This window comes from Sapajus apella, unplaced genomic scaffold (genome assembly GCF_009761245.1).
Source record: "Sapajus apella isolate SASKATOON/1434 unplaced genomic scaffold, GSC_monkey_1.0 scaffold127, whole genome shotgun sequence".
NCBI lineage: Eukaryota > Metazoa > Chordata > Mammalia > Primates > Cebidae > Sapajus > Sapajus apella.
Window position 1 is genome coordinate 2,038,867 of NW_022437067.1, and position 26,395 is coordinate 2,065,261.

Sequence of the window (26,395 nt, forward strand, 5' to 3'; positions counted from 1 at the left end):
GGGTCCTCTCCTCTCCCAAGAAAGAAGGGGCTTGGCCGAGGACAGCTGACAGGTGAGGGAGGCGAGCAGGAAGGGGCCAGCACGGAAAGTTCCGGCAGAACAGGCAGTTTTCAGAGTTTCTCAAAAGACGGCGAAGGAACGCCTCAGCTCTCACCAGCAAACACACACACAGCCGCTCGAAAGTGCTCAGGGAAAAGTTTATTGGAAACTTGGCCCCGGAGCCGGGGAGGGTTCTTTGTTTGCTGGTCACAGCCCCACCGAGTACAGCCGAGGTGCTTTCCCACATCTTGTCAAAGGAAAGCATTTCCTCTCTCCTTTCTCCTCGAGCTGATTAGCGGGTCGGGCAATGGCGTGAGGAGATGCTGGGGGTAGGAAAATGGGGGTCATTTTGGAAAACCTCTTTGTGGATGGGTCGGGAATGGGGAGAAAATGAATAGTTATAAGCTCATTTCCATAGAAACTGTCTCATTATCATGCTGGCTGCCCGCTGGACCAGGCAGGGCTTCTTGCCAGCACCAGCTCCACAATTAAATGTCCCCTGCCTGCCCGGCGCAGAGAGGCCGGTCAGCAGAGAGGGCTCCAGCCCCAGCAGGCCCGGCCATGGGAGCCTCGAGATCCTTTTTCTCGAAATATCAGAGGCCGGAGGAGGGATTTTTGCGGCACCTGAGCGGTCCTGGGCAGGCCCACGCTGGTGGCGGCCCGGCTCCTGGTCGCAGGGTTTGGCGCACTGTCCCCACGCGGATTGGGACCACACTCGGCCCAGCAGGTCTCCCAGGCTTCCCTGAAGATGTTTAACAAAAGCATTGGAGACAATTCGGCTTGAAATCACCGCTTGTGTCCCCCTGTCCAAGGGCTGCACCGGGGCACTTGGTGGGATGTCGCCAGGGCGGCTCGGCCCCTCCACACCACCTCTCAGGGGGCTGCCACTCCTTCCTGTACCCCCAGACCCCCTGAGACCCCAAACCCACACACGGGCGCATGGCGGTAAATGCACAGAGGTAATCTCCGTCATTATAACCACCCGAGAGCCTGCCCTTCAGTCCATTCAGTACACCTGGGTCGCTGCAGAAACATCACTCCTCTCTGTGCCCAGGACGTTCTCATCACCCGCCACGAAAACTCTGTGCCTGTAAAGAGTGGCTCTGCCTCCTCCTCCTGCAGCCCTCAAGCCTCGGCTCCGCTCTCTGCCCCCGTGGATCTGTGGGCTCGTGTGTCTAAGATGGAAAAGCTCGTCCCAGGGAAGCACACGCTGGCAACTCCCGGGAGAGCCTTGGCGGCAGCAGCCCCAACAAAGCCCACGCCTGCCCCCTCCCCGGGCCGGGGTCGTCATTTCGGATTTATTAACCCCCTTTCCCCGGCTTTGTGAGAGGTCTGGTCCGGAAAATGGCCTGCTCCCGGGAAGTGAATAATTTAGGATTGATACCGGCGAGCCCGCGGGAGGCAGCCCGCACTGATGGTAGCGGATCGGGCAGATGAGTGGCGTGGAAAACTCGGAGCAGCCGCGCCCGCGCCTTCACGCTCAGTCCTCCCGTGTGGCGGGGACCTCGTGACCCCTGTGCGACCATCGAGGCCATGCAGGCAGCCAGGGAGGTCAAGAGTCCAGGGTCTAAGCAGCAAGGGGCAGGTGGCATCCATGCCCCAGGTCTAAGTGCTTTGGCAGAGGGGTGCGTGCTGAAGCGCCTGGCAGGGCCCTCTTCTGGTGGGTCCCTCAGCATGGCCGTCAGGTTCCAAGCTCAGATTCGGGCAGAGGACGTGGATCTCCCAGGCATGGGCAGCCCGGGGCCTGAGTGAGCACCTCTGAGTGTCTGGCCCAGAGTCGGTGCTGAGTGAGACTGATCAAGCAGCGCCCACCAGTAAAACCCACGCGGCGTGAGCTTCCTGGGGCTGTCCTAACTGGGTGCCCCAGCCCGAGTGGCTGAAACAACAGACAGTTCTTCTCCCAGGGTCCTCAGGGCAGAGGTCTGGGATCCAGCTGTGGGCGGGGTGGCCCTTCCGAGGCTCTGAGGACCTTGTCCCGGCCTCCCAGGGGCGGCCGCCATCTTTGGGGTTTCCTCGTTTGTAGATGCATCAGCCAGCCTCTGCCTTTGCATGCACGTTGGATGCCACCCCACGTGCGTTCACATCCAAAGCTCCATTTTATGAGCGCAGTCATTTGGAAGAGGGATCCCCACCCCCCAACGAGGTGAGCTGTCTCAACCCGTCATGGACCCTTCTTCCAAATGATGGTGGCTGGGACTGCAGCCCACGAATACGGATAACTGACCCTCTCCGACTCCTGCAGACCCGCTTTCCAAGGGAGCCCTGGGGTGCAGGGGATGCTGCTGCCAGCAAGGCCCTGCTGGGATGCTCCCTGACTGACCCCTGTCCAGCCAGCCTCCCCTCCCTCCAAAGCAGGTCGTTCTGAGGCTGGGCACTGGCCCGCCGCGCCCTGAAGCCTGTCTCATCCGCCAACTTCCAGAGGCCGCCGCCGCGTGAATTACACACCACGCAGACGTCCGGCCAGCGGCTTGAGTATAAAGCGTGAGAAACAGAGGAGAGCTTTCCGTGTCGTGGTTTTGTAAGGTTTGAAAAGCGATTTAAAATAATTTTAGGTTGTCCTGGGGTTGGCGAACAGTGTAATAGGCAATTTGAGAAGGCAAAGTTTTTAAACTGAAAGGTTCTGCCTCCTTGTTTCTAATTTTTAGAAACATGATGGATGTCAGCCGTGAGGTTGGACCGACAGCTTCTGGGAATGATTTCCCAGCTTGCTCGGACCCAGGTGGGGACCCCGCGGGGAGGGCATGGAGGGCCGTGGCCACGTGCAGAGTGAGGACGGCTTCCAGTCTTCAGTTGAAAACCTGCACCCGGCCTCCCTTGGCTCCTCAATCCCGTGAGCAATCCGAAGGCCGTGCTGAGCGGACAGAAAACTTTCCTGGTGTGCAGCTCACTCTGGAAACCAGGGTCGGAGGCGTGAGGGATTGCTCGCTAAACGCGGACGGCAGGCGAAGGGCTGCAAGGTCGAGTGAGGTGACCTGCGAGAGAAATGAGGTCGGGGTCCTGTGTGATCATGGGGTCAGGCGTCTCGGCGGCAGTGCGGGGGAGGGGCTGTATGTTGGGGGTGGGGGGTGGGGGGAGGGCTGTTGGGAAACCGGGTCGCAGTGCTCTGCCACTGCCCCGCCTGCCTCCACTCTCCGCCGGCCCCAGCTCCTCCGGAGATGCGGTGGGAGGGCCGTCGCCACCATGGGGAGCCAGATGGGCCCCATGCCTGCTCCCCAGAGCACCAAGCCGTGACCTCCGCCCTGCACAGGCCTCCCGCCATCCTGGGGATCAGCCGTGTTCCGATGGTAGGCTGGCAGCTCTCTATGCCAGGTAGCCCAGCGCTTGGGAGATGCCTGGGCACGGCCTGTTGGGCCAATCACAGGAGCTCCAGGGCCCCCTCTGCCTGGCCTTTCGTGGAGGGACTCAGCAGGCAGGCAGGCAGTCTTCTGGCGTGAGCGCCCCGGGCTAGGAGTGGGGCTCACCTAGGCCCAGGGACAGGGAGGCACCTGGGCTCAGGGGCATGACCTCACTGGGGTTCAGGGGCAGGGACTCACTCACCTGTGCTTGGGGACAGAGGCCCAGCCTTTTTTCCCAGTGGCCACTCTGTTCTGCTGTGGACACCCACCAAGGTGCACGGTGAGCAAGTGCTTGGAAGGGGCTCCCTGGGCCATGTCGGGGGCCGGGATGGCGGGCAAGCCCCTCCTAGCCCCTGATCTTTCCTGCGCTCAGGTCTGAGTGACACGTGGGAACCTCACCTTGCTTTCTGTTTGGCTGAAATTCATTAACTGCCAGGAAATCATGGATTTCCAAGCACAGATTTTTCCATAGCCTTTTGCTTAGCAGAGAAAATCAAATGGAGGCAAGCAAGTAATGAGAAACAGCCCCCAAAGAGTTTGCTCAAGCACGGGGCTGTCTGACGGTGGGCGTTCTGTGGAAGTGACTCTGATGCCCACGAGGGGTCCCCGCCAGGTGCCACCGGCCAGGCGCCAGGTGCCCTCGGAGGTTTGCCGCAGTGCGTGCGGACATTTCTGGCAAGGAGAGCCAAGCGCCGAGGCCCCTCCGGGCGAGGCTCCCACGTGCTGCCAGGTGAGAGCTGCTTTCGCTAAGCCCACATGGTTTGGGGGAGCCCATTAAATGAGGCCTTTTCAGGAATGCAGCCCCAGGGAACACATTTCACCGGCCTTAAAAGGAAAGTGCTCATGAAGGGGACAGTCCCTCGCAACAGCAGTAACTGTGGCTGCTCTCACCTGCACACGGGCCCTGGCTCCCTGACCCACGAGGCTGGGCCGAATGCCAGGGATGAGAGCTGGCAAAGGGAAGCACAGCAAGGCCTGGGGCCTGGCACAGGCAGGGAGACGCCGGAGGACTGACTCGGGCGAGGTTCTTTGCCTCTCTGAGCGGCCCCACGGCTCTCAGGGGTAAACTGGAATTGCCGCGAAGCTAGCTGTCGGGTGCTGGCCGAGCACCAAGTTCAATTGCTCTGTCCTCATGAAGGCCTGTGAAGCAGGTGCTGTTGCTATCCCTGCTGCATAGACGCTGCCACAAGGCCCAGAGACCTCAAGGCACTTGCTTGAGTGTGCTCCGTGGACACCGTCCAGTGAGGTTGAACACGCACCCTCCAAATGCCCTCCCCAGAAGGACTCCAGGAAGATGCAGGGAGCGACCGCAGGGATGATCCTGATTGCACCTGGCAGCAGGGAAGGCTCAGCTGGGGCTGGTCTACACTGCTGCCACTACTACCACCGGGGAGCCTGAGAAAGCGATTTTTCCAACAATATGATCAAGAGAAAAATAGAGGAGGAGGAGCCAGGGTGAAGGCCCCCATCCCTCTCGGGCCTCCAGCCTGTACAAAGCCCAGCAGTTGCCCTTTATGTGAGAGGAATATCTGAAAACGACCCTGTTAAAAGCCAGTCCTGAAATCCATCATCAGCAGAACTCAAAGCTGCTCCCAATTTTCTGGGGATTCAGGCCTCCAAGGGAGAGCCTCAGGGTGAGGAGAAGCTGGGGCTGAAGGAGGTCCCCGTGCTTGTCACCAGGGTCACATTCGGGCTCAGGTGCGACTGGGGCCAAGGGCCTCCCAGTCAAGAATCCTGCCACCGGAGAAGAAGGCGCCACCCAGAGCCCCCTCCCCGCGCGGCTGTGGCACCGCCCCTGCTACTGTGCAGCCGTCCCCCTGCCCCCAGCCCAGCCTGGTTTTCTGGAACCCCCCGGACCGGCGTCCCACAAGTGAGCAAGTGGCTATTTCCAATCTTGCAACACCCACGGTGGAAGGAACAGGTGGAAAGATTGTTGAGACTTGTAAATTAGTTGCTAATGAGGAAAATTAGGAAATTTGCTGAGGCATAAAAAATGAGAAGTCCGGAGAAAGAAGACAAATGGAGCTGTAGCCATTCCCGCCCCGCCCCCACCCCCGCCCTTTCAAACCTGGTTTAGACCAGACCCAAGTACAGATCCGATGCCTGGGTTAATGCAAAGAAATTGCTTTAAAATGTAGAGGTGATTAATTGGATTAATGTGCAAAAAATGGTTGAAGTATGTCAGGGAATGAGGAGGGAGTGGGGGCCAGCTTTCCTGGGGCACCTGCCACCTGCCAGGCCCGTGGGATGTGCTCACCAACGTCATTTCCCGGGATGCTCAGAAGAACCCTGCCAGGTGGCCACTGTCATCCCGTGTCTGCAGGTGAGAAGCCCTGGCCTGGAGCCGGGGGGTTGCTGCCCACACCTCTCCCACCTGCGCTGACCCCGTGGCCATGCTCAGGATGCAGGTTCAGGACCAGTGTGAGGGGGACGTGGGGCTGTAGGCTGTAGGCTGATGAGTCACAGACATCCCCCCACCCCGTAAGATGGACGTCCCAAGACCCTGAGGCACGCGGCTGCTGGGTGCTCCAGCCTCTACTTGGAAGGTTTGTGACCCAGCCAGTGCATGGCCTCGGACGCTTTCTGAGCCTCAGCTGGCCCTGATGCTAAATGGGGCCATGGAGGTGCTGCATGGATTTTCTGCTGTTTCTTTTCAACAAAACCCATGGTGTGGAACCTCAGGAAGAAACTAACCTCATAAAAAGGGGATTTCTAAGAGCTTAACATTCGGCCCCCGCCGTTCTGAACACATGGGGTTAGAAAACACTCCTGGGCTGCCCCGGAGCTCAGGGAAACACCCACAGTTGCCATGGATCCCAGTCCCCAGCGGGTCTCCTGAGGCCTGGGGTCGGGAGACACCACACACAGGTAAGAGTGCAGGCCAAGGAGCTCCTGGGCCCGGGTTTGAATCCAGCGATACCCTCTCCCATGCACAACCTGGAGCAGGTCCTGGCTTCTCTGTGCCTCAGTTTCCTGAGATAATAACAGACCCGGCTCCACGGCTGTGTGCTGAGGAGCAGATTATCCCTGTCACCTCCCCGACAAAGAGGGTGACAGAGAAAACAAAGAAAAAAGATGGATCCCGGGCCCCGGGGCCCCCCAACACCTGCAGCCGGCACTACTTCCACCGTTCCCGGGCTTCCGCGCGCCGTCATGGTTTTGGGGGGCAGGCAGTAAGGGCCGGGCGCCCCACGGCCCCCGTTTCCCCTGCGGCCTCGGGCGCTCTCCCCTGGCTGCCGTGTCCACGGGCCGCGCTCGGGTCAGCGGTGAGCTAACGCCTTTGTCAGGGTGATTAATAGCGGAGGGACTGCCGTTAATTCACTGCCTAATGACTGCGGCCCGCGCGCTCCGAGTAATCGGGTGATGTATGCGGCCCGCGCGCACCTCGTGGCAGAGGTGAAAATCATTTCGACAAGTCAAATATTGTCACAGGGAACAAATGGCTCTCCCTGTTAATAAAAATTAATGAATTTTTTTCTTTCTTTCTTTCTTTTTTCTCCTCGCCGCTGGCCTGCTAAATGAACCTGCAGGGCGGCTGAGCGCGGACAGGCTGGGAGGAGTGAAGTGCCTGATTCGATGGTTAAAACTGTGGACGTCTTCATCAGGGTGGGCGCGGCCAGCGGGCCAGGGTGGCCTTGCACCTGCAGCCTGGCCGCTTCCCCCAGGAGTGTCTGCAAGCCCTTCCGGGGGGTGGTGAAGATGCCCTGGCTCTCTGGCCCAAGGGTGGTAGGCAGCTTCAGACGGCACTCCCCATCTCTCCACTACCGCCCCACTACCGTGTGGGCAGGAATTAGAGAGCAGAGCCGAGTGGATTAGGACCAGGTGGTGGGCAATGCGTTTATCCAGGGAGGGTCCTCCTGGCCCCAAGAGCCAGAGCCCACAGACACCAGTGTCCCTAGGAGCATCTGGGTGGCCCCCGGCCCCCACCCTGGCTGCGAGAGGCAGGGAGTCAGGCCTCAAAGACCTCAGCCTCAGCAGCTCCCCACCCCCGCTCTGGTGGGAGGCCAGGCCAGGGCAGCGAGCCAGCCCGCCTCTGTGCCCAAAGGAGGCGGGGCCCAGGGGTGCAGGGGAAGGGAGGGCCCGCACCCAGCACTGGCAACAAAGCTGTCCCAGCCACCCCCTTCGCCAGGGCTGGAAGCACAGGGACACAGACAGTGCCCTTCCCACCCCTACCCCCACCCCGATGGATACCCCCAGTTCTCATCCCAGCAGCTGGGGCTGTCAGGAGTCCACAGCCTGCTCTGTCTGCAGTGGCCACGGTGGAGGCGGGCCCAGAGAAACGCATGTTTCAGCTCCTAGAGCTAGGGCTGATGGTGCCGGCCCAGGCGAGGCGCCCTCCGCAGCCTACCCTGGCCAGAGAGCCCCCGCAGACTCACTGCAGCCCCACTGCAGCCCCTAAGAGAAGCCTGGGGCAGGGGCACCGCGTCCCAGCGGGGCCAGGGAGACCCGTGCCTCCTGGACTGATGGGCAACCCTCGGAAGCCCTCTCTGCCTCTTGCTCCCTCCCCGATTTTTATTTCAGGGCCATGTTTGTTTACTTGCGGCGTGTCTTGCTCTGGCCTGTGCATGGCAGCCACAGGCCCAGTTGGTAGGAACTAAAGAGATAAATAAGTCTATAAATAGTTTGGTGGCGGTCGGCCGTCACGGCGCTTGCTCAGCATTTAACCCCTTGTTCCTCCTCCCCGTTGTCCAGGCAGAGCGGGGTGGGGGGGGAGAAGGGAAGCAGAGAACAGAAATCTCCAAGTGTGTTTTGTTTTCTGAGTGAGCCCCAGCTGAGTGCACTTTGTCTTCGGGTGGCCTGGCCTGCGGGTGGCATCTGCCTCCAAACCCTCAGTGCCCCAGGTGATCCTGCCACAGGCAGCTGGCCGTCCCTCCTTCGGCCCTCGGTATCCCACTTGAAGCTTCCGAGTTTGCAGAAACACAGCTGCGTGTGTTGGGAGGCCCTTCCCCAAATCCACTCTGGCCACAGGCTGAGCTGCCTCCTGTCCTGCCCTCCTTGGGCTGGCTAGCCCAGGTCCCTTCTGGGTTCTGGTTGGCTCCATGGGGCCTTGCCTTCCTCTTTCTGGAAGGACCCCGGGACTCCAGAACACCTAAGCACCTGGCTGAGCCTCCAGGAGGAGCCTGAGGAAGCCTCCAAGTGAGATGTGACCCTAGTCTCCATGGCTGCCCAGGTCCTCCACCAGCCAGACCCTCTTGCCGCCCTGCTGGCATCAGGGCCCTCCTGGACACAAAGTCCTGGAGCAGCGACCCCAGTCCCAGGAGCAAAGCCCCGCCTCCGCCCTGGTTGGGGAGCTGCGGTCCCGTAGAAGGGGGTCCCCGTTGTGGGAGGAGCATCCATGGGCCCAGCAGGAGGCTGTGAGGTGCCTGATGCCCTGTGATGCCCTTATGCTGCTGTGGGCCCTGTGCTGCCATGCCAGCTGCCCAAGGTGTGGGGCTGCCTGGCGATCAGGGTAGAGATGGGGTTGAGGACAGCATCACCCACTCACATGCAGGTGAGGGGCAGGGCTTGTGGCTTTGAACTTCCCCCAGAGTCTTCCAGGTTGGATGTGTGCCTGTTTTACAGAGGAGGAAGCTGAGGTCCAGAAGGTGTCAGTGGCTTCACCCCAGTCCCACAGCACACAGGCTGGAAGGAGCCCCCGCCCTTGCCTATAGGACTGAGAGTCAACCGGGGGGAAGGGGAGGTCAGTCTCACCTGCTTTCTGGAGAACGGACATCGGGACAGTGGGGCCGCTGAGAGCCTCGTCCCATGGAGAGCAGGGCGGTGGGGCCGCTCAGAACCTCTTCCCATGGAGAGCGGGGCGGTGGGGCCGCTCAGAACCTCTTCCCATGGAGAGCGGGGTGGTGGGGCCGCTGAGAGCCTTGTCCCACTTGGAGGAATAGCCTGTGGTCTTTGTTGATGCTGAGAGTACCCCGTAGATTCAGGTGGTATAGGTGTGTTCACTGACGTGTGCATCACACTAGCTAAAATGTGGAGACACCCGAGTGTCCATCCACAGATGAGGAGATCGGCCACAGGCGGCCTGCACCTGCAGGGAATATTACTCAGCCCTCAAAAGGAAGGAAATCACGACGTACAGCACCACCTGGAGGAATCTCGAGGGCATGGTGCTAAGCTAAGTGAGCCGGTTGTGAAAGGGTGAATACTGCATGATCCCACTTACGGGAGGTCCCTAGAGTCATCACATGCATAGGGACAGAAAGTAGAATGGTGGGTACCAGGCGCTAGGGCTGGGGGGGATGGAGAGTGAATGTGTGACAGGGTAGACTTTCTCCTTGGGAAGCTGCAGGCAGTCTGGAGATGGGTGGTGGGTGCCAGGGACTGTGGGGGGAGGGAGAGTGAGTGTCCGACGGGACGGACTTTCTTCCTGAGAAGCTGCGGGCGCTCTGGACATGGGCGTGGCGATGGATGGCAGCTCACAGTGTGCATGTGCTTAACGACACTGAGCGTGCGTGGAAAATGACTGAAGGGCTACATTTTATGCATTTGCCCACAGTGTCACATTGCCAGGTCTTAGCCATGGAGCTGGCGCTTGGAGCCAACACCCCCTGGCATGTGAGGGGTCCAGTGTGTGAACAGCACGAGCAGCGAAGGGTTAAGGAGAGGCACCCCACTCCGCGGTCGCCCAGATGCTGCTCAGTGCAGGGCCGGGAGCCTCGCTGGGATTCAGGAGGGAAACAGCGAGGTTTGAGCAATTCGTGGGCTACCTTGCTGCCCCCGGGGCTCGGGGAAGTGGTGTATTAACCAAGGAATAAAGGAGAGGAAGAAAAAAGGCCAAGTCACATCTCTCTGAAACAAAGAGGCTTTTTACCAGGAACAAGGCTGGATAAAAATTACAGTGGCATCGCGAGTCATTCAGCGCCTGCCCGGGGCGATGGAGGCGGTGAGGAAATAGAGGATGCGGGGTCTGAAATGGGAACGCCGCCGTCCCCAGAGCATTGCACGGATAAATAATCGTCTTAGAATAATGCATCGGCTTTAAGTAGGGCCAGGTGGCCTGAGCTGCCCGTCAGAGGCCTCCGTGGCCCTATGTGAGGGCCAGGCTCAGTTGGGCTGGTCTGGGGAGATTCCAGGGGCTGGGAGGGGCGTTCGCGGGCAGCGGCTTCATGGACCCCAGGGGGACTCTGTGACGGCCTGCGCAGCATACCCAGGCCTACCCACCTGCCCCCTAGACATGGCTGTGCAGAGGCTGGGGCTGCTCGCCCTTCCCCTGGTCCACGGACGTGCTTCTCTCTGAGCTGCAGGGCCGGCCCCTGGGGAGGGGAACAGTGGTCGGGCATCCTCCAGGCTCCATGCTCAGCAACGAGGCTCCTCAGGGCAGTTCCTCTTCCTGGTGTGAGCCTTCGTTTCTTCCTCTGTGAGATGGGGGCCCAACAGCCAGCTTCAGCTCCCCGGGGGGCCCGTTAGGGCCACAGGGGCTGGCAGGGAGGGTCACGTGCTCTCGGCCAGGTCCGAGCTGTGGTCGCCTTGGTCTCTGTGTGAATGTCTTGGGTTTGCTTTAACAAAAGAGCACAAACTGGGTGGATTGAAGCAACCAACGGGCACACTCCCACTCCCGAGGCCAGAGCACAGAGCCCGGCTGCCTGCAGGGCCTTGCTGCCCGGAGGCTCACGGGGAACAGTCCCCGCTCCCAGCTTCCGGCGGCTCCAGGCGTTCCCTGGCTTTCAGCAAATCTCTGCCTCTGTCGTCATATGGTGTCACCTGTGCCTGCCTCTGTGTCCTCCTCGTCCTGTGAGGACCCCGGTCTCACCTAATTGGGGCCCACCCTAGTGACCTTACCTTAACTCGATTGCGCAGAGAGTCCTTATTTCCAAATCACATTCTGAGGCCCGGGAGTGAGGACTCGAACACACCTTTTGGGGTGACATCATTCAACTGTTACAGTCTTGGGAGCTGCCGGCCAGCCTGGGGGGCAGTGGGGGCTGGTGGAGGCTCCCCGAGTCAGAAGGCCAGGGTCTGCCCTCACCCGCGCTGTGACCCGGACAGGCCCTGGAGTGGTTCTCAGTCCACCTCCTTCATCTCTAAAGTGGAGGCCACGCTGTGGACCGTCCCTGCCTCCCTCCATGTCTGTGACAAAGGCGAGTGTGTGTGAAGGTAGCCAGGCCAGGGTGCCGCATCCGGTCGGGATTGGGGAGACAAGGCAGGAAGCCCCACTTTGTTGAGGGAGTTTCTGTGCCTCAGTGGCTCCGAGAGAGCTGGGAGCCTGTCTCCGAGGCCAGGGTCCCGCCGTCTCAGGCTCTCCCAGGCCCTTATGACAATTCAGCTCATCAGCCCTGCAGCTGGGGTCAGCGTTCCCCAGTCCCTGTGGGCCAGGTCCCGGGTGCAGGTTTGGGATGGAAACGGCGATCGATCGTTATGAATATTTAGCATTTTGCAGAAAAGCTTTCTCAGTGCTGTTAACCTGCCTCGTTAAGAGCGGCCGCTGCGTTCTGGGCACAGACACTGGGGAAGGGAACGACAGTGAGTCCCAGCGCTGCAGGGCGGCCTCGGCCCCGGCTGGGTGGGACCAGTGGCCAAGGCTCCTCGTAGTAGCACCGTTTCCTGGAGTTACGGCAGCTTCGTTCTCGTCTCGAAGTCAATATCCAGGGCGAGGGGAGAAGCTACCGCCTGCAGTGCAGGGTTTTAAAGACAGAAGAACACGATAGAACTCCGTCGGTTCCCACGTGCCTTTTTCTAGCAAACTTTTTGGGAAGGGGATCTTCAGGATGACCCTGCCTCTCCGGGAGCCCTCCCACTGAAGGGGGCCTTCTGCTCGCCGGGTCACTCCGCAGACATGTAGGTGTAGAGAATCCCCTGTGAGGAATGGGAACACCATCGTTTTCTCTAGAAGCTGCCCCCATGTGTGTGCCCTCCCTGATCAGCTCCCACAGCCACAGGCTGCCTGATGCCCCTGCCATTCCCTCTCCCTGTTTTGTGCAGGGGAAAGGATGACCCTTCACAGCTCAGGCGGACGTGTAGGCACCCAGATAGGGGAACTTTCTCCAGGTCTCTGACCCACTACACAGCACTTCTATTGCTTGGCCCTGAGAAGGACCAGAGGGAGGGTGGCAGCTGGTCAGCCCTGAGGAAGCAGCAGAGATGGGGCCTGGCTGAGAAAGGCCAGATATTCCTCTCAGAGGAGCCCATCAGGGGCAAAGGCAGAGAAGAGCCAGAGCTGTGTTAATGGTGCTTCACCACCAGGGAAGGAAAGTCAGAAGTGGGAGTGAGGGTCCTGCCTTCCACCTTTTCTGTTAAGAGCTGCCCTCCGGGTTCCCCTCACCCTTATCCATCCATCCATCCATCCAACCTCTTATAAATCCATCCACCCATCTACTCACTCATCCATCCATCCATCCACCCATTGATACACCCACCCACTTATTAATCCATCCATTAAACCATCAATGCATCCATTCATCTACCCATTCTTCCTTCCATCCATCCACCCACCCATCCATTCATCTATCCAGTCAACCATTTTCCCATCTATCCCCTCATCCATCCACCCAGCCATTCATCCACCTATCTATGCATTCATCTACCATCTGTCCATCCATCCATTCATCCATCTGACCATCTATCCATCTGTCTGTCCATCCATCCATCCTCAATCTATGCTTGCATCCATCCCTCCATCCCCTTATAAATCTATCCAACAGTCCATCCCCCATCCATCCATCTGCCCGTCTATTCATCAGTCCATCCATCCATCCTCCATCTATTCTTCCATCCATCCCTCCATCCCCTTGTAAATCCATCCACCCATCCATCCCCCACCCATTCACCCATTGATTCACCCACCCATCCATCCATTCATTAACCTATCATGCACTCATTCATCTATCCATTCTTTCTTCCATCCATCCTTCCACCCACCCATCCATCCACCCTTCATTCATGCACCCATCCATTAACCCATCTAAGCACTCATCCACCCATTTTTCCTTCTACCTAGTCATCCATCCGTGCCCTCATGCATCCATCCATTAACCTGTCCACCCACTTGTGTCCATCCACTTACTGTTCATCACTTATCTGTGTATCCATCCACCATCTGTTCGTTCATCCACCCATCCATCAACTCATCCATTTACTATTCACCCATCCATCAATTTTCCATCCATTCATAAATCCATCCATCCACCCACCCACCCATCCATTCATCTATTTACCTCTCCATCTATCTGTCAACCGTGTATTCACACTCCCACCCATACCTCTTCTGTTGGACATGACGAGGGACGTTCCTGAGTGCCAGGAAACTCCTTCAGGTGTTCTGTCATTGTAGGAAGAACACGAGGTCTTAGAGTGGCAGTTGAGAACTTCGAAACCAAGACCGAACAGCTCCCAGCTTGTTCCTGACTCACTGTGTGGCCTTTAGCAAGTCGCTGACTCTCTGAGCTTCTCTTCTTTGATGTGTAAACTGGGTGAGGTCACAGCTCTGCCTTCCCCCTAGGGCTGCTGCAAGAATGAGCTGGACCACGGAGTGGGCTGCGTGCTCTGTGGCCCAGTCGATGTCCAGCCGCCAGCCAGTCCCCAGGAGAGCGAGCCAACGTCAGTGCTCTAGCATCTCATTAGAGGCTGACAGCTGCAAAGTCGCTCCTGGAACTGTTCTAGACTGGAACAGCTGTGTGCTTAGCCAGGGACCATGTTTCCTCACAGTCGGGTGGTGATGGAGGCATCCTCTGCCCTGAAGCTTTGCCTCTGTTTGTAATCACATTGATACATTGGCCTGAACTGACCCGTTAGCCTAGATACTGCTTTGGATGGGCCAGGTGAGATCAGATGCAACCTGAGTCCTTCGCACCCTGAGGTGGCCTGCGGGGAGGAGGAGCTGCCTCGCGCTGGGTCCTGCCTCTTTCAGAGCAGGAAGGCCCTTCCAGCACATGCCAGGCCATGGTGTCTGGCTGCCTCTGGGCAGGAGGCTGCAGTTAAAAACAGACTTGCAAGGCTCGGCCAACACTGTGTTTTACAGGAACCATGACCTGGCATTCGGCTTGCTGGGGGTGGTTCCTCCCCTCCAGCGATGCTAGGGGAGAAGAAGGGGAAGAGGGCGCAGCAAGGGTTTGACCCCCTCACACCCAATAAAATGCCTCTCAGGAGGGAAAGCAGTTGTGGGGCAGTGTAGACCTCAAGCCTTTAGAGGCCGCATCTCCACAGACAGGCGAGGGGCGACTTGGACACAGTCCTTCTGCCATTCTTGGTGAACCTCCCCTCCCTCCCAGGGGCCTCTGTCTGCCGCCCTCACCACACAGCCCCGGCCAGGTTTGCAGAGCAGATCCCCACCAGGACCGAGCTCTGCAGGGAGGTGTGTGGTTCTTCGACAGCCACGTCTCCCCGGGAATGCTCCGGGTGGGGGAGTGCGTTGCTGCACTGGAGGCCGGGGCTCCCGAGGCTGTGGTGCCTTTTGCCGGCTGAGTGGCCGATGTGTGGACTTATTGGAAAAACTTCAGGGTCAATACGGCTTTCGGTCCAGATGTTCGGGGTGGTCCTTGGACGCTTTTGGAAGGCCTAGTTCCCTCTGTGTTAAACCCAGTTTCCCCAGGACACACCATTGTCACCCGGCACTTACCTATCTGTCCCCACTCCCCACTTGCTCAGGCCATGGGTTGGTTCCCAAACTCAAGGGCCCTGCTCCCCGAGGGCACCCCTCCTGGAGACTTTGCTACAGCACACGCCTCGCCCCCGGGTCAGCGGGCCTGGGTGGGCCCATGAATTGCAGCTCTAGGGGCTCCAGTGGGGCCCGAGGGCCGGGAACTCCACTCAGACTCCTGAGCTACAGGGAGTGACACCCACAGCGGGTCCGCCTGAACTTTGAGACCTTCCGGTCCTTCCACGCCCCGCACACAGTGTCCAGCCCTCCCCCTGGGTGGCCCTGGGCCTATGTTACAGAAGCACAGTCTTTTACGGACCTTGAGGCCTGATGTTACCGTCGGGGCTTGGAGGAATTCAGACAAACCCCATCCAGGGCTCTCCCCCATTTCGAAATTGCCCATATGGCGCCCACCGCACACATGCCCTCTGCCCCGCACTCCTCTGCCTGATGGCTGTAGGGGACGTGTAGCAGACCCCAACCGAAATAAGGGGGTCTGCTTGGACAAGGGTGAGGTAGAGGGGCCGTGTGGCAGGGCCAGGGCTGGGTCCCAGTGCTGGTGGTGCCCCAGGGCACAGCCAGGCTGGTGCTGGGGGCAGAGAGATTGGACTCAGGAGCGGATGTGGTTCCAGCCCTCGACTGGGTCACATTTTGGGCATCTCCAGGACCGCATCTTGGCCCCACAGAGAGGTGTGTAGCTGGGCAGGACCAAGTCCTCACTGGGCCCATGGGCCACAGAAGTGAAGAACCAGGCTGGCATCAGGAAGCCCCCAGGGAACCCGTGTGGGGCCTGGACGAGGGCAGCCAGGGGCAGCTAAGCGCCATCTGCCGCCTTGCCCTTGAGGGAGGGATGGAAGGGGGCCCGAGCTCCAGCCTCTCACCCAGCAGACAGGAGACCCTTCCTCCTGACAAGTCTCCAGACAGAAGACAATGGCTGGAGACCCAGAGGCTGCATGGGGCAGGGGCGGCTGAGGTCGCTCTGGACACCTTTGCAGGTTCCTGCCCGGGGACTTCTGCTTCCACATGCAGTCACATGCTTCCACATGCAGTCACACGCTTCCACACACAGTCACACACTTCCACATGCAGTCACATGCTTACACACAGTCACATGCTTCCACTGCAGTCACATGCACACATATGAAGTCATGTGCTTCCACACACAGTCACATGTTACACACACAGTGACACTCTTCCACATGCAATCACATCCTTACACACGCAGTCACACTCTTACACACAGTCACACCCTTACTAAACACACAGTCACATGCTTTCACACGCTCACACACGCAGTCACACACTTCCACACACAGTCACATGTTTTCACACAGGTGCACACAGATGCTCACGTGCACACACTCGTGGCTGCCCTTCCCTGCCAGCCTCTGCACGTTGCCTCTTTCCTGCCCAGTGGGGCCTGCGGGCCTCATGGCTTCTCCTTAAAATCATGCCACACGGTGAAGCAGGGAGTGCAGCCAGACAGATGCCAACTCTGAAAAATCCCCTCCACTTCCTCTGGCCAAGAATCTAGGTGAAATCTGCCTGTCCCTGCCACAGAGCTGCCCGGAGCGCAGGCTTCAGGGAAGGGGTCATCATGTTGATAATCACCTGCCGAGGGCACTGCTCATGTGGCCAGGGCCAGCCCCAGCTGGGCGACGGCAAGGGACCCCCTGTGGGCTGTTGGGATCCTGTCCTCACTGGCTGAGCACCGTGGTCCTGATCTGTGGCCTCTTCTCTCTCTCTCCAGACCCGAAAACCCTGGCCACAGCTTTGCGCTGTAGACATGGCACTCTTGGGAGATGGTGGGGGTAGCCTCTGTTCTGGGCTGATTTCCTAGGCTGGATGAGGGGAGCAGAAGACTCTCACTGTGAGGCTGAAAGACTCAGCCCTAAACCAAGGATCACGGTGGAGCCCCGGGGGCAGCGTGAAGGCTGAGGTCACCGTGGACTCCCAGCCGGCTCGGTGTCTGTCCCAGCCCAGGAGAGCAACAGGGTTTCGTCACCTCCCTGACTTGTATTATGAGATCAAATGACGATAGCCCCTGCATGTCTGTGACAGACTCAAAGCAGGGCCTCTCCGTGAAGACCCCTGAGAACACAATGGCTGCAACTGGCAGCTCGGCAGGGGCTTCACGGGCAGACAGGCACAGCCTTGCCCCCGATGCAGGGTCGCTCAGCTCCTGGCCAGCCAAGTCGGCCTCTCTCCCCTCCTGAACTCCCTACACCCCATTCCCCTCCCTGCTTTCATCATTCTGTAGGTCTCCCCATAGAAATTCTAGGAATGATGGCCTTGGGACCCTGGAACGAGACCACGGCAAAATCCAGATAAAGGATGTCAGGTCTCCGGGTGAGCTGTCGCCTGCCGTGACCTAGCCTGTACCTCCTGGCCCTGCACGCTGACCTGCGAGAGTGCCGGCCAGGAAGGCGTGCCCCTGTCATGGAGGCCTCAGTGGTCGGGGTCTGGGGACCTCAGTGAAGAGATGCCTACATCCAGAACAAGCCTGTCGAGCGGGGCAGAGGGCTGGGCAGGCTCCTGACCTGGGCCGACCCTCTCATGGGGCATCCTGGCTGGAGCCCGGGGCTGAGGAGGGCTGAGCCTGATCTCTGGTCTTTGGCTGCCCCGGGGACCTCGGAGAGGGAGCGATGTGTGTCTGGCCCCGCCGAGGCCTCCCCGCAGGCTGCCTGCCTCCTCTGGGCTTTCCAGATAGTTCTCTGCACCTCATTTTCTCAAAATGTTTTCTGTGCACTAATTACCCTCCTCTCTTCACCCACCCTCGAAAGAAGAGCTCCCTCTCCCCCAGCAACAGGGACAGCAAAATGAGACGGGTTTTTCCTGGAGGCTGTGGGCAATCGCTTAACCCCTGTGACTGACGGGGACGGGAGGCCGGGGGGCCCGAGGCACAGACCTGCCTTTAATCAGCAGGAAACACTACCTTTCGCTCCTAAGCTGTTTGCTTGGCTAGTAAATTAAACATGCCCCGAAAGCGTTGATTTTCCTCCGGTAGGTCCGGGTTTTGGGAAGTAGAATTCAAACAGCCAAAGTCATGTTTTGAACGGAGCCCTGTCACGGACACGCACTTGACGGGGACGCTGCCCCTCTCTGCGCCCGCAGAACTCCAGAGACACCTGGGGCTCTAATTCCTACTTGGCCTTCGGGCGGGAGCGCCCACGCCGGAAAGGAGTCGCGGAGTGAGTGCGCGGGGAGCTCTGGCTCCCAAACCCGACTTTGTTTGCAAGCTCCCAGCTCCGAGCACTTACCAGTTCCAAATAATAAGATGGCATGTTAATTACCCCCCCTCTAATTTACCTTCGTGCTGCACACAGCCCGTGGGGGGCATGGGGTGTTCTTTCAAAGCTAAACAACTTCAGGTCTTTAGGGCGGAGGAGCTCTGTGGCTGCGCCTCTGAAAGCATCCACCTCGGCAATTAGAAAGGACCCGTTGGACACTTAAAACACAGTAATTACTTCTCTGAATGCTGATAAATTAAATAAGTGTTTTCCTCTCAACTTTTCCCCCCAAGACCTTGGTTTCTTTTGAAAGAAAACATTTTGTGACTCCTTGTGCTGATATGTTTATAACCAGTGTGAGGAATCTGAAGTCATTTTTCCTGCACTTAAAAGTTCTGTTTTCCCGAGAGGCTCCGGTCTCCCCAGCCAACGTCGGGGTGCGGGGCAGGGGCCGAGGGGCGAGGGCCAGCGGGACCGGGGCCCAGTCGTTTTCATGGGTCTCCGAGGCAGCCACAGAAGGAGGGACTGGCATGGAAAGATCTAGAGCAGGTCAGAGTGACCTGCTCACCCACCTCCTGCCCCTTCCTGCTGCTCCCCGCCTCACCCTTGCACCTGTCTTATTTATGCTATGGAGGCGCAATTCAGCTGCTGTGAAGGGGGTGATTTAGCGTCACCAAGCTGTTCACCAAGCCGGGCAATGCCCCTCTCTCGAGTTTCCAGACACCTCAGCACCCCAAAAGGAGACCTGGGTCGCCCGCCCTCCCCCACCCCAGCCCCCAAAGCCTCCCATCTTCGTCTGTCTCTGGGGGCCTGTGCTGGCGGGGTGGTCTAAATGCCGCCGGGCAGGTGTGAGCCTCTGCATCAGCTTCCTGCGTGGAGTGCTGCCTGTCAGGGCCGCCTTCTTCCTTGGGGAGGGGGTATCATCCGCTCATCTGTTCCCTCATTCTCCGCAGACGGACCTTTGGGCTGTTTCTGCCTCCTGGCGACTGTGAATCTGCCCCTGTGAACATTGGAGTGGCCTTGGGGACTCTTTCCGGCCCTCCCCATCTCCCCCCCCCGTGCCTCAGGTTGCCCTGTGGTAGAGTTTCAGGCGACACATACACACATACCGTCTTGGCACCCGCCCTCTCTTAGGACGGACCCCAAAGGCCCACCCCAGACAGACAAGCTGGGCACCCTGTGATGCTCAGTCAGGGCCCCATGACTCCGATATCCGGGACCTCAGCAGGCCTGTTCCCAGCCTGCGTGGAGATCATCAGGAACTTCCCCAAGCCCCAGTGGATGTCCAGGGGGGCCTAAGTGCAGGGCAGCAGCTCTGAGCACATTTCACGGCCACCCAGATTCAGACTCCTCTCAGGGACTTAGGACTTCTGCTGTCCCTGATTTCCAGGAGGAAGTTCAGAATGTTCTGGAGCAAGTATTTCACCATCAGCCAGCCCTGGGTGAGCCACCACGTGTGACGGCTTCCCCAGCTGTCCCCAAGCTTGTGAGGCAGGCAGTTCCCCTAGGGCAGGTCCAGCCGGCGTGTCCTCAGGTGGCTGCGGTGGGGTAGACAGGGTGCACTGGGCCAGGCCACCCCATCAGAAACATTGGCCCCAAGGGAGCCTGGGAGGATCCCGTCCTCTGGAGCCTCTGCCATCAAGTGATGGCGGCTTGGCTCAGGGTGGAGCGGAAGTGGCGTCTCCCAGGCAGGGGTGGCAGCCAGGCCTTCTGGGCCCCTGAGCACTCTTGGTCCCTGCTGGCGCCCGGGTCCCCAGCGCTCCCTGAGCCATACACATGGGTGGGGCGTGTGCTGCAGAGGTTCACGCTTCGTTGTCTCCTTTAGGTGACGGTGACGTTGTAAATAATATGTATGAGCCTGACCGGGACCTGCTGGCCGGCCACAGCGCGGAAGACGAGGCCGAGGACAGCGCCATGTCACCCATCCCCGTGGGGCCGCCGTCCCCCTTCCCCACCAGCGAGGACTTCACCCCAAAGGAGGGCTCGCCCTACGAGGCCCCGGTCTACATTCCTGAAGACATTCCGATCCCACCAGACTTCGAGCTTCGAGAGTCCTCCATCCCGGGGGCCGGCCTGGGGGTCTGGGCCAAGAGGAAGATGGAAGCCGGGGAGAGGCTGGGGCCCTGCGTGGTGGCGCCCCGGGCAGCCGAGGCGAAGGAGACAGACTTCAGATGGGAGGTGAGTGATCGCGCCTGAGAATGATTGATCACAGCCATTTATCTTGCGTTCAATCTATTTATAAAGCCGGGCTGAGCCGCCGCTGCCCGAGGCGGGAGAGAGCGTTCGCATGTCACATTTCCCAGGCCCGTTTTATCCCGAAGCTCCATGACGCGACTCAGAAAGCATCAGCGGTCCTCGTGGGCGCCCATCAGCCCTGCAGGCCACGCCCACTCTCTCCCGGAAATGTGTCTTTCATGAGCTCATGTCTTAAAACATCCCCTGCTTCCCGAGGGTCCTCGCTGCCATCATGGAGGGGAAGGGAGATTAATTGAATGTCCGAGAACAGGCGGCCGCCCTTGGGGGCTTCCTTGCAGGCAGAGCAGGGTGGGGCAGTTCACAGATCACACCTGGTGGCCGCGCTGCCCCAGACGCTGCCTCCCCGCCTGCCCTGGTCAGCCAGTGGCCTAAGAGCACCCCAGCTTCTCCAGTCCCGGGGCACAGGCCTCGTCCTGCCAGGAGGGACGGCTGGCTGTTTAAATTTTCCCACCACGGCGTGACCGGCCTTGCCGGTCTGAGGCTGGCCTGGTGGACCTGCTGCAAGGGTCAGGAGAGAGGGCGTCCCTGGGACGGCTCCGCGCGGGGAACACCCAGAGCATGCTGCCCGGCTGTGAGGGACACTAGGCCCGTGTTGGGGGCCTTGATGGTCCCACGGGGCTGAGAGCCCCCTCCCCGCCCCCGACAAAGTGCACTTCCTGGCGGGTCCCGGCCTCTCTGCTGGCTCTATGCAGCCAGTTGCTGGCGGTGTTTTAGGCAGGGCTCTGGCCTGGGCAGAAGGTGGGAACAGTGATTGGACTTTCCCCTGTGCCTCCCAGCCTCCAAAGTGCCCTGAGGGAGGTGGAGTCCTTGTGGGCAAATTGCCCAAGCAGAGCAGAGGACCCCGAGACGGGTGGGGGCAGCAGGGTCCTGGGTCTGGCCCACCTCCCATCCTGGCCGCTCTTGGCTCTGGAGACGTGCCCAGCCAGCTCCGTGCCACACTCTCTGGTCTGCCCAGCTCAGATCAGCCCTGGGGAGGCTCCTGTGGCCCCCGGAAGCCCTGGAACACCTCCCCGGAGGTGGCGGCACTAAGGGCCATTTGTAAGGAGACTGACGGCCTGGGGGCCAGTGGCTGCCTGTACTCTGCAGAGCTGAGGGCATCCTCCCTGGGCAAGAAGACCAGGGCACCTCGGCAGCTCCCAGCAGGCAGATATGGTCCTTAGTAGCTCACAGAGTCCCACGTGGCTCCTTGCCACAGACACAAGGGGACTCAGGAACTGTTCTCTGAGTGTCAGCTTGAAGCGCCCCTGCCCTTTACAGAACTGTGGGGGTCCCGGTGCCTGAAGAATGCTCGTGGCAGAATCCGAGGCTGCCCAGTTAGTGGGAGCTGTGGCTTTACAGGGGGCACCTGTGGACCGGGCACATCCCCCCCCCTCAAAAGGCAGAGGACAGTGTGTGGCCCAAGGTCGGGTCACCTTCAGGAGTGACTGGCCAGGAGCCAGGGGGCCCGGTGAGACAGGAAGGGGAGAGTTTGGAGTCGATGCCTCAGCGGAGATGTGCCCGGCCCCACGGCTCTACGGGCCCCTCACGGGACCGAGGAGAGCATTTTTCCAGCAACACGGGTCTTTGGCTGCGCAATGGAAGTGGCTTTGGCAGACGCGGCCTGTTGCACCCTGCCCTGCCTGGCGTGCGGGAGAGGAATTCAAGGGTGTTTGCCCGTCACACTTAGAAAGGCCGGGACTGTTTAACTAGGGGGTGGCTTGTGGATGTGAGAGGGCCAGGGCCCTGCAGGAGCACTTCGGGTGACCTTCAGGTGACTTTGTTCTCGCCTACTCTGTTACAAGTTTCTGTTTGCTTTTTGTAAAAGAAATGGCCCGTATCACGGGGTCTGCACGGTGCCAGGCCCAGCGCGGGCTGTGGGGCTGCCTGTTGACTCTGCGGTGTGTTTGTCCTGGGTGTGTGTACGTGGGGGAACACGCTCTCGCCACGGAGCGCCTGCTGTTTCTGCCGAGGCCTTTGTTCCACGGTGGAGACCTGACACCTACCTTTCCTGCCGGCGCCTAAAATTCTTTACTCCCCGCCCCCGACACCCCCCGACGGGGCTCCCTCCGTGCCCGGCAGGGGCTCTGCCACCTTGTTTTCCTTGCGAGTCCGGCGCCAACTCCCTTCCATCAGATGGGGCGGGGCGGCCCTGTGCGTCGGTGCCTTCGGGAGCTGACCTCGGAACAGGGCAGGAAGCCACCACCTCCGGGTGAAGGAGTGAGAGGAGGAAGCGGGTCCGGAATTAGGCCGCACCCGGGTCTGCCCAAAATGAGCGATGCCCGTCATTCAAGGGGGGTTCTCCCCGCCTCCAGCCATCTCACTTGGGGCCCTTGGGCAGGAAAGTGACGTCTTCCCCTTGAGCGGCCTCCCGAATTTTCCACGTGTCCCAAAAGAGCTAACCGCCATTTCCCTTTGGCTTGTGCCTTCCCCGAGGCGGGCCTGGGGCAGGGAGTCGCAGGTGCCCCTTTCTCTGTGGGCTTCCTCCTTTCACCGACCGCCCGGCCCGTCTCTGAGTGCTGTGGACAGGGGCCTGCGATGGGATGGGAAACCAGGCTTCCGGGCTGGGATCCCCCTGTAGTTCCAGGCAGGAGAGGGACCTTCTGCTAAGTCCCCTTCCCAGGCCACTCGAACCAGCAAGGCGGCTCTGCTGGCCCTTCCCTCCGCACTCCTGCAGGGCAGGCCCGGGACAGAGAAAAACACGGGTGCCAGCGTTACACCAGTGGGATCCCGGTCAGGCCTGGAATGGCCCACGCTTGCGTGTTGTCCCCCCGTTTCATACGTACAATTGTTCACCTTCACACTGGTAACTCAGTGTGCTGGACCAGTGCTTTGATTTTACTGTGATCTCCACCGTATTCACTGACTGAAAAAGAACAAGTAATGACATTTTAGCCACGATGACAAAGGATGAGAAGGATCGGTGTCATTTGGCCTCCCCAGGTGGGGCCACTCTGAGCTCGGAAGCGGGGTTCCTCTGGCGCAGGGGGCTCTGGGAGTGGCGTGAGCGCAGGGACCTCACCAGGCGGTGGCCCCGCAGGCACAGGTGTGCTTCTCCCCAAGGACAGGTTTGAAACGAAAGTCACATGGATTATTCTTACTGTCACTTTGGGGCACCGTGGAAGTCCTTTTCTTTCTCCTCTGAGAATAAAGTTCTTGTTCTGGACAAATCAATTGACGTAAAATGAGAAGGTCCTGTTTCCTTTTCCCTTGTTACAGCAAGAGACACGGTGCCAGGTCACACTTGGTTTCGGACTGACTGGGGTGAGTCGGGGCTCTCCTTTCTCTGACGTGGGGCCGATGTGGACGACACCATGACCCCCTGGGGACAAGGGATGGGGCAGGCAGCGCGTGAGGCACCCATAAGCTTCGGGTTCAAGCTCGGGGGAGCTTTCCGTCCAAAAAACAGGAACGCGGTGGGGTTGGGAGCTGACTTTCCTCTGCCTCGGATGCTGGTTCGAAGCCCACACTCCTTCTACACGGAGGCTGATGCTGACCGGGGAAGGCCGCCCCTCCTCCCTCCCTCCCGTGTATTAGGAATAGTCGCTGACTAAACCCACTTTGTTCCTGGGTGCTGTGGGGAACCCCAGGATGTGCCCTGAGTCAGATGCCCCACCCCAACCCCGGGGCTCACTCTGTGCGTGGCTGTGCGTGTGCTCCGGGTGTGTGGAAACCCCCCTGGGCTTCATCTCAGGGAGGGGGATTTGTCGGGAAGGGCACCCAAAATTCCTGGCCCCCTCTATCTGGATGCAGCCAGGTTCGGTCTCTTCCCAAATCTCACACCCGCCTGCCTCCACTGAAGCCCGCCTGCCTGGAGTAGATCACCCCGTGAAGGCATTTCATCGCCCTGGGGTCTGCAAACACAGAGATTTTGTTGAGTAATCATGACATTTGTCATCGTGCTGTTTATTTTGCTAATTAAGAGGTAGCAGCCGGGTGACAGCCCCGAGGGAGGAGGCCGTGGGAGAGGCGCTGGGGAGGCCACCTGCCCCGGCCCAGCCTGTAGCTGTGTGGCCATGGCACCGAGGCCTCGGGGCCGGAGGGGCAGGATCATGCAGGACCCCAGGGAGGCATGGGGGACACTTTCCTCCCCGCATCGGCCACTGTCTCCCACCCAAGGTCTGTTTGTTTCTTTGTTGACTGTGTCTCCCCAGAAAGGCTCTCGACGGCATCATGGCCCCGCCCGTAATCAGAAGGCTGATGAGTAAGTGCGTCTGCCTCTGCTGAAGAGGCCAGGTGAAAAATGTTAATGTGAATTGACGGGGTTTCAATTATTTGAAGAATGTACTCAAGTGGACGACCTCACCCCCGGCGTTAGTTACTGAATATTAATGTGCATTTATTTGTTCAATCAACAAATGCACCGTGTCAGCCAGGGCCTGTGGGAAGCTCTGGGACCGCAGGGGAACCAGTCCAGAGGCCTTAGGCTGCACTGATTCTCCGGCACCACCACCACAGGACCCCCAGGCTGGTGTCTCCTGGGTCATCGGGGCCCACTGAGGGTCTCCGGCAGGGCCAGGACCTGCCAATCTCACCTGTAGACCAGGAGCTACACATCAGCCAGAGATGGGTGAGAGCAAGCCCAGCCGGCACTCTCAGAAGATGTCCACGTGCGTGATACAGAATTATTATCCAAAATGCCCAGCCTTTGTGAGGAAGCAAAGCCTCTTCTGTGCACGCAGGCCTGTCCACCTGCATGTGTTTAGGATAGGATGCTCTTCTCTTCCTGAGTGGGATACATGAGAAGCCCATTTGCAGGTCCATTTTGGTCCCAAGTGATAGGATGACGATGAAGGGGGTGGGAGCAGCCCAGCCAGGCATCTGGCTCCCTGGGACAGCAGGAGGGAGAGTGCTGTAGCACGTCAGTGTCTGACATCACAGCACAAACGTCCATGATGGGCTTTTAAAGGCACCATGAGGCCAGCATAAAAATGCACCGCCCAGAGCCAGCTTCCCCGAGTACCAGGGAGCACGGGAGGGCCCCACATGCTGAGACCCAGTTCAGTTCGATGGCAGGAGGGACAGTGGCAAATTTGCTCCAGAGTTCCTGCGATGCGGCCAGGTCCGCAGGGTAGGGTAGGGAATCACACGGGCCAGCCCTTGCCACACACAAACCCCACCCCTTCTCCCCTCCTCCTGTACGCCCTCTCCAGCAAGTGTTAACATGACTCACTGCAGGAGACTGTGTGTGAGCTTGCACACGCAAATGCCACCCCCCACCACTGCTTAGTTTTTGCCTGAAGTCCTAGCCAGGGCCTTGGCCTCTCGGGATGGGGTCACCTGTGTCGTCAGCTTTCGGCTCTGCCTGTCTTGGGGCGTGCAGGTCGGGTACCTGCGGGTTTTGCTTCTCTGGGAGTTCTGGCTGGATTTAGAGCTGGAAGGTCCTGGAGAGGCCATTCCAGGCTCTAGATTAATGGCTGTGCTCAGGGGGTTAGACCCTAAGGAGTCAGCGCCTCCATCCAGACTCATGCTCTGGTCCGCTCATGTTCCAATTGGGCAATCTCTTCATGAGGAAGGTGGGTTCAGGGCTGGGGCTGGGGCGGAAGCTGGACTTAGGCCCCTCCATGGGCCCCGGGCTGGGGAACCGAGGTGAGCTTGGCTGTGGGTCTGAGCCCAGGTGGAAGTGACCCTGTTAGAACCAATCCCCAGCTCTGGCCCAGGATGGCTTCTTGAGGCTCCTGGGACCCTCCTTCAGTTCCTCTCAGTCCCTGTGGCCTCTTGAGCAAACAGCTAACCACGATCAGTACAGAGACAGACACATGCGGCTGCCCTGTTGCCATCAAGACCCTTGGTGCTCAAGGTGTGGTCCCTGAGACCACGGTGGCGGCCTCCCTGCAGGCTTGTTGGAAATGCAGAACCCTGCCCCCGCCCCGATGCACTGAGTCACCACAAGCAATTGAGTGAATCGCTGGCGGTTCTTGTGCACAGCAGAGTTTAGGGAGGACCCACCAGGCAGCGAGTGCCCAGCTGATGCAGCGGCTTACAAGGGG

At 59.5% G+C, this 26,395-nt stretch overlaps 1 protein-coding gene across 5 annotated transcripts in view; it reads left to right on the top strand.

Moving 5' to 3' along the window:
• PRDM16 (PR/SET domain 16) overlaps window positions 1-26,395 on the top strand; it is a 345,467-nt gene that overhangs the window by 89,956 nt on the left and 229,116 nt on the right. For all 5 annotated transcript variants that reach the window (XM_032262191.1, XM_032262194.1, XM_032262193.1 and 2 more), the window contains exon 2: window positions 19,996-20,351. In XM_032262191.1, the coding sequence (XP_032118082.1) occupies window positions 19,996-20,351 (356 nt within the window). The remainder of the gene's footprint in view (window positions 1-19,995; window positions 20,352-26,395) is intronic.